Source organism: Herpailurus yagouaroundi, unplaced genomic scaffold, assembly GCF_014898765.1.
Source record: "Herpailurus yagouaroundi ecotype Mexico unplaced genomic scaffold, PumYag 249, whole genome shotgun sequence".
Taxonomy (NCBI): Eukaryota; Metazoa; Chordata; class Mammalia; order Carnivora; family Felidae; genus Herpailurus; species Herpailurus yagouaroundi.
Window position 1 is genome coordinate 20,624 of NW_024412466.1, and position 7,399 is coordinate 28,022.

General features: G+C 66.3%; 1 protein-coding gene across 3 annotated transcripts in view; it reads left to right on the plus strand.

Annotated features, from left to right (window-relative positions):
• The window catches only part of RABL6 (RAB, member RAS oncogene family like 6), a 28,340-nt gene that overhangs the window by 8,525 nt on the left and 12,416 nt on the right, over positions 1-7,399 (plus strand). For all 3 annotated transcript variants that reach the window (XM_040460272.1, XM_040460273.1, XM_040460274.1), the window contains 5 exons: positions 1,370-1,417; positions 3,383-3,435; positions 4,360-4,451; positions 6,152-6,292; positions 6,650-6,755. In XM_040460272.1, the coding sequence (XP_040316206.1) occupies positions 1,370-1,417; positions 3,383-3,435; positions 4,360-4,451; positions 6,152-6,292; positions 6,650-6,755 (440 nt within the window). The remainder of the gene's footprint in view (positions 1-1,369; positions 1,418-3,382; positions 3,436-4,359; positions 4,452-6,151; positions 6,293-6,649; positions 6,756-7,399) is intronic.

A 7,399-nucleotide genomic window follows, 5' to 3' on the forward strand; every position in this document is an offset into this window, starting at 1 on the left:
CAAGTTCCAGGTTTACCACATGTGACGCATCAGGGAGTGCCCGGGGGGTGGGGGCTGCTCCCGTTACAGCCGGCACTGCGCCCACATATGCTCCACCAACAGGAAGGACCCCTCTGTCCCTTTGAGCCCCGCCCCTTCACCTTTGCAAGGTCGAGGTCACGCGACAGACAGAGCACGGGGCACCTCGAGGCCCCTGGTTGCAGCTGAGCTGCAGGCGCTGTTGCCCCCGGGACAGTACGGTGGCCCCGTGGGCGGCAGGGCAGTGGCTTTGCGGGTTCAGAAATCATGAAACCAAAGTCCTTTGAACCATTTTAAACATCCGTTTTTATTGAAAAAAAAAAAAAATGTAGTCGTCAACACACGGGGTCTTTGTGGAAGTTCCTGCTTCCCGCCACATCCCAGGACGGCTGCGTGGATCGGCGCCACCCCAGTCATCAGCTGGGGCTGGCGGGGCCTGAGGGCAGCCACCCACGGCACCCCTTCCCAGCGGGGGTGAAGCTGGCCGTGCCCCTCAGCCTGGGGCAGGTGTGTGGCAATTCCCCACCCCTCCCTTTTCCCCTCGGAACCCGGGGTGGAGCGGCGAGCCACCGTCCTGCCCTTGGTCCCTGGGCCCGGACTGGCCATTCGCGGGGTCGGCCCCCTGGGTCCCCCGCACCCCTCCCAGCTCGAGCACCGCCAAGGAGGGTCTGAGGGTCTCTTCCCTGTGAGGAAAAGGCAGAGCACAGAAAGGCCAGTAGTTCTGAGCAAGCCTGGCAGAGGTGTCCCGACGGCCTGCACGAGGGCCCCCTCCCCTCAGGGGCCTGTCCTGGACCGGCTCCACCCACGGGTTGGGTGGAAACTTGACACCGGGAGGCCGGCTAGAGTGGGCCCACGTCCTGGGGAGTGAAGTTGAGGCTGGTTGCTGGGTGAGAGTCGGGCCTGAGCACCATCAGGCCCACCGAGGCCTGACCCAGCACCCAGAGCCTGCTCCCCAGGTGCACCTGCAAAGAGCACCTGGCCATGTGGACCCGGGCCAGGGACAAGCCCGCCCCAGGGACACCCGCCGGAAAGGGGTGGCATGTCAGCTGAAGACAGGCCGGGACTGCTCACTGCGCCTTAAGCAGCAGCCTGAAGGAGTGATGAGTCTCCCTGCCGTCCGGGGAGAGGGGGAGGGGGAGGGGCCGTGGCTCCTACAGAGGCCGTGGGGGGCGGGGCGGGGGGGGGGCTGTCCTTGGAGAAGGTGCGAGGGAGGAGCGCAGTGTCTCCTGGCGGGGGACCCACCCTTGAAGAGTGGGAACAAACCTGGACACCTGGGCAGCCCCTAAAAGGCCCTCCGCCCAGAAGGTCGACGGTCATGTCGGGCACTAATCTTTGTATCCCCCCGTTGTAGCCACCGACGACATCGTGAAGGTTGAGGTCTGGGACGTAGTTGACAAAGGTAAGTCCTGTCTCTTTATTACAAGTACATTTTCCTGATGCTTCGTCCATTCTGCGGAGCAGATGCCCCCCCTCCCCCATGCTCACGCTTTGGGCGTGTCCTTGTGTGAGTCACGGGAACCTCTGGGTTCTCCGCAGCCGCAGGGCGGACACAGGAGTGTGTGACCAGAAGGTCTGCCCCCAGGAACAGCCAGGGGCTGTAGGAGGTCTGGGCTCGTGCTGCTTCCTGAGTTTCTGCATCTGAGGCCGCTCCCTCCTGCATCCAGGGTGGCGGGGCTGACACACAGCAGTGACCTGTAGGGACCTCGGCCTCTGCTGCTTAAATGCACATTTCACGCACTGGGACAGAGCACGTGGCCGTGGGGCAGACACGGACCGGCAGCGGGTGGGCCCCAAAGCCAGAGGCCTGCACGAGGCTGTTCCAGAAGCCCTTCCTGCAGCAGTGCCCTTCATGTAGTGCCCTGGGCCCGGAGCTGAGGACCAGCTCCTGGGCTTCTGAAGCTGCCACCCTCCAGGGGCATGCGCCCACGTGACTGCTGCCCCGCGGTCGCTGACGGCGGTGGTGTCTCTATGCTCTCACAGGGAAGTGCTCCAGCTGTCAGGACCACACCCCAGTGCGCCTGGTGAGGGGGGCGGGCATGCTCCCCCTTCGGAGCCCTCTCCTTCCCTCCTCTGTGTTTCTGGGCAACACAGAGGATCCGGTGCCGGTGCCCCATGTGTGCCCTGTGCTCCCGAGCACGGTGTCACCCCTGGCCTGGGAGGCTTGCCGTAGCCACAGGTGTCCTCAGCAAGAAAGGACGGTCTGTCTTCTGTGAGCTCTGGGTTCTGGTGCCGAAAGTGCAACCCCTGTCCCCTCACCATCGTCTTCGGGTTTAGGTGGGTGTAGGTTCCCAGGCCCGACTCGGCTGCTGTAGGACAGCCTGAGGGTGAGCGGAAGCTCCAGGCAGGCCAGGAGGCTTAAGCCGCGGGGCCCCTGGTGAGTGCTCAGCATCCCTGCAGCTCCGTGTCGCCTGGTCCCCTCCACCACCCCAGCCCGTTGCTTGTGGGACAGGGTGTGAGCATGCACAGCAGCAGAGGGCGTCGGGTTTGAGAGCCTGGTGGGAAATGCAGAGTGGCAAGGAGGCGAGGCCTGGCGAGTCTTGGAGTGCCCCGAGAAGGGAGGGCACCTGGGAGCAGCCTTGTACCCCAGGGCAGCGGAAGCTCACCGAGAGTGTCGGTGGTGCCGGGATGCGGCCCTGTGGCCCGGGAGCGGCCACCAGGAGGGCGCAACGTGGCCAGCCGCCGTCAGACAGGGACCGCCCGCTGCGCCCCATGGGCCCCAAAGGCGGTTAGAGGGTCAAAGAGGAGCTGTGGGGACAGGCAGCAGCTGGTGTGAACGCGCCCAGTCTATAACGGTGATGGTGTGGAACTCTTTATTCCTCAGGACCCGCTGGAGTTGGCTTTAGCTCCTTGGGACCGCTCAGGGCCGGGCCCAGCTCGGCCGGCACCAGCACCAGCTTGGGGAGCCTCTCTGGCCTCCAGTGCAGCACCTCACAGGCTGGGTCGTGCCAGCCTGTGCCAGCCGGCAGCGCCCTCTCGGGGCTGGGACCTCTGTCGATCCGGGAAGGAAGTGCCCGAGTTCGAACCAGAGCCCGGGTGGGGGCGTTAGGGCGATCTTGCTGAGCGGCCCCGAGCCCTGCCGGCCGTCCCTCCAGTCTAGGCCAAGCTCTTGGAGCCCCTCAGGGCCTCTCCTGGTGAGGTCGGCAGCTACAGCTGCCAGGAAGGTCTCGGTAGGGTGGCGGCCGCTTCCCTGGCGCTGGTGGGTTTGCTCCAGTGCCCGCTGTGGGGGCCGCGGTTCCCCGGGCCTCCTCCTCAGTAGAGTACGGCGCCTGCTGGAGGTGGGGGCCGGGCACAGGGTGGGATGTGGGGAGCCGCATCCCTCCCTGGAGCCACAGTTCCCTCTGTGACTTGTGTGTCTTCTGACCAGGGAAGTGCAGGCGGCGAGGTGACGGCCTGAAGGTGGAGAACGATCCCCAGGAGGTGGGTAGGCCGTGTCCAGCCACGGGGCCCACTGCTCAGATGGGGGTTGGGACCCTCCCCGGGACTCCAGTGGCACCAGTCGGCCCCACTCCTCGTGCGAGCCTGCGCCGCCCACGGCTGTATTTTGGGATGGCCGGGCCTGCCTAAGCTGCTGGCCTGCAGGGAGTTTGAGCTGAGGGCTGTCGAGGTGCACTGGTCAAACCGTGTGGCCCCACGCACACGTGGGCACGAGTGTGGCTCTGAATGGGCTCTCACTGTGGCCACCACTCTTGACACAAAGAAGTCGGGCAAACCGGCACCCCTTCCCTTCGAGGGAGGCCTTCACGTTGTTCCCAAGGGCCCTGCTCTCTGTGTCCTCCTGCCCGTAGATGGTCTCACGATTGGCAGGCAGCCTCCTTGATCCCCTCTAGGGCAGGAGGGTTAAGTGACCACCTGGTCCAGGTCTGTCTGGCCCTTTGCGTGACACTTTGCCCCTGGCCCCAGCACCGCAGCCTGTGTGCCTGCAGCCCGCGGCCCTGTCTGTGTGCTCTAGAAGGTTCTTTGCAAGTGTCTTCCTCAGTTCTGGAATGTACACCTTGCAGTGGGGCGCCGGCTGCTCCAGCCCGCTCGTCCCTCTGTGTGGCGTGAAGTCTGTGAGGCCTGCGGTGGGATGCTGTTGGCCGGTGGAGAAGGCCCTGATCAGGGACAGAGCTGATGTGGCCCCGGGGCCTGAACTGTTCACTACTAGACCTTTTGACGCAAAGTTTTCTGACCCCCACCCTGGATAATCTCGTCTACGTGTTTTTTTTCCCAAAACGAAAATAGCTGTTGTCTTTTCAGATTGTGAAAGTCCTGTTCAGCCATTTCCAGGAGGAGACCGGGTTCTCGCCCCTGGGACTCTGCCCGGAGCACCCTCCCTTATGCCCAGTTCTCTCCTGTCCCTAGGCGGAGTCCGAGATGGCCCTGGACGCCGAGTTCCTGGACGTGTACAAGAACTGTAACGGGGTGGTCATGATGTTCGACATCACCAAGCAGTGGTAAGGGGGCACTGGCCGGCAGCGGCCGTCGAGGCTCCTAGGGCCTCGCCACCCGGAGGGCTCCCCCTGCAGCCCAGCGGGCGGTGGTTACGCCGGCATCGCGGCTGGTGCCAGACCACGGGAGCCTGTCCGTGGGCGTCATGCGCTCCAGCAGTTCAGCCGCCGGGAAGCGGAGGCCCAGCCGTCTCTGGGCGTCTCTGTGTGGCGGGCGGACCGGGTGGGGGGGCACGGCCCCGGGGGAGGCGCACCGCTCCCACAGCCCACGGCCTTCCCTGAAAGGACCACACGGCGTCTGGCGGGCTCGAGCGACCGCTCGTTTGGGGCTCCCCGAGGACACGCCCCACATCCTTTGATCACGAGGAGGCGCGTAGCTAGAATCCCAGCGAAACGCTACAGAGCAGGCTGCGGGGAGGAGCGTGGGAGCGGGCCACACGGGCGACACGAGCGGACTCCCCGGTCCCGCCTCTGCATCAGCCCAAGGTGGGGGCTGGCGAAAATGGCCTGTGGGGGTCTAGCTCCGCCTTGAAATTCTCATCACCGCATACGTAATGCCGCCGTGAGAGGCTGGCCCAGGCGTCACTTGGTGCCGGCCAGGTTTTCCTCAGGGCGCCGCACACACAGATTCCGTCTTCGGGACACAGGCTCTTATACACACATCCGCAGACACTGCGTTTATCTGAGGGCACGTTCACGCACGGTCGGAGGCGCCGGCCTTGCGCAGGTCAAGCTTTCACTCTCGGGAACCCGGAGGGTTCAGGCCCAAGGGATCTGACGGGGCCTCCCGTGCGGTCCCTCCCGCCGGGGACCCATCACTAGCACGTGTGCGGGAGGCCCCTGGGTGGCAGCAGGCGCACCTCGGAAGCGTGCAGAGCAGGGCGGTGGCCCCCACGGACAGACGTGCCTGTCTGAGAGGCGGCCACCCTGCTCTCCCGGGGTCGGCGCCAGGGAAGGCCGGCGTGTCTCCCAGATGAGCTGCAGCGGTCCCTGCCGCCAAGGCACCTAGAGGTGGTTTCCCCGCCTAGAATCTGCGAGGGCGCAGCTCTGGGTAGGCCCTCGGCATCCCCGAAGCTCCCCGCGGCCTTTGCCCGAGGCCAGGAAGGACCACTGGCGGGAGCGAGGGGGGAGGGGGAGGGGGGAGGGGGGAGGTGCCGTGTGTGAGGGGCAGCAGGAGCCCGCCCGCGGGCCCGCGGCAGGGACAGCAGGGGCAGGTCAGCCCCGACGGGAGCAGCCGCAGCACCCTGCCGGTGGTGCCACTCTGTCTGGAGCCTTCCCACGGCGAACGAGAATGGCTCCTCTGAGCCCTTGTGGGCCGGAGCCAGGCCCGAGTCGCTGGGCCCCGTGGCCTCGGACAGAATGCTGGAGACGGGCCCCAGGGCGGGAGGCGGATCCCTTTGGTCCTTTGATAACAGTTTCAGTTACTGTGCCTCCCGGGAAAATAAAGTCCAGTCTGTCAGCACGGGCGTGCGTGTCCGCATCGTGCCCGGTGGCGGTCTCTGGGTCGGGACGCGCTTCGCACCACGTGTTGGCCCCACGGGGCAGCCGTGCCCCACAGGGGGTGCAGAGACACCTCACCCAAGGGACTCCCAGGAAAGGAGGTCGAGAGGGGCGGCCCTCCCGGCTCCGTGCGCTCCGGGTGAAGTGGCGGGTGGGGGTGTCACAGCTGACCCTGAGGACGTCTCTCCTCACCTGTACCCCCTCAGGACCTTCAACTACATTCTCCGGGAGCTTCCCAAGGTGCCGGCCCACGTGCCGGTGTGCGTGCTGGGGAACTACCGCGACATGGGCGAGCACCGAGTCGTCCTGCCCGACGACGTGCGTGACTTCATCGACAACCTGGACAGGTGGGTGGGTGGCCGGGAGACCTGGCACCTGGGACGCCCTCCTGCCCTCCCTCCTGCTCCTCGGACTCGAGGCCCAGCTGCGTCCCAGGGGGCTCAGACTCCTCCCCCCTGCTCCAGCAGGGCCCCTGCTGCGGGCAGCGAGGGTCAGAGAGTGACTGGCAGAGGGTCTGCAGAGGGCAGAGTGGCTTCCTGGCACCAGGCAGGCCGGGTCGGGGCTGGGTGTCGGGGTGATGCAGTGAGGCCCCCCCTCGGGGGCGTGGAGGGCTGGCTGGCCCGGGTGTGGTCCGCGTTCCAGAGGGGCTGAACCACCCCCCCCCCCCCCAAGCCTCTCGAACCTTCTGTTCCTCCTGCACACAGGCCCCCGGGCTCCTCCTACTTCCGCTACGCCGAGTCCTCCATGAAAAACAGCTTTGGCCTGAAATACCTTCACAAATTCTTCAACATCCCGTTCCTGCAGCTCCAGGTGAGCCCATCCCCGGGGGCAGAGCGACAGCGCTGCTGCCCGCGGGTGCCGTCCCAGTGGAGGGGCAGGGCCACCCTCCCGAGCAGAGCCAGAGCCCTCTGCCTGGAATGCGGCCGCCTTGGGGGCTCACTGTGCCGGTGCCGGCGGCCCCGTGACGCCCGCTCCCTCCCCCTCCGTCCCCCTCCGTCCCCTTCCTCTGCTCTGCTGCTAGCCTGAGACCCAGGCCTTTCTAGAATTTTCACGGATGTGCCTGCAGGAGAATGCAGGGATCCTTAAGATGTGTCAGGCCGTCTCTGACCGACAAGCCAGGAGCTAGACGTGTGGGTCGGCGGGTGCCCCAGCCCCTCTCCCCCTGGACCCACCCTGACCCCGGCCATGGGCTTCACCGGGCCTGCTCGGGTGCCTCTTCCCCGTGTGGGCACGGCCTGCCCCCCAGGGCCCACAGGAGGGCTCTGCTCCCCAGCTCCTCTGACCCCCGCCTCGTGGCAGGGGTGGCCCCCGCTGGTGCGTAGCTGCGGGGAGAGCCCCGCCATGTCTCACCCCCACACACACTGCGCAGGCACAGTGCCTGGTATGCGGCCTGCTGAGTCCAGGTAGCACGCCTGCCCTGTCTCGTTTCCTTCCTCCCTTCCTCCCTCCTCCCT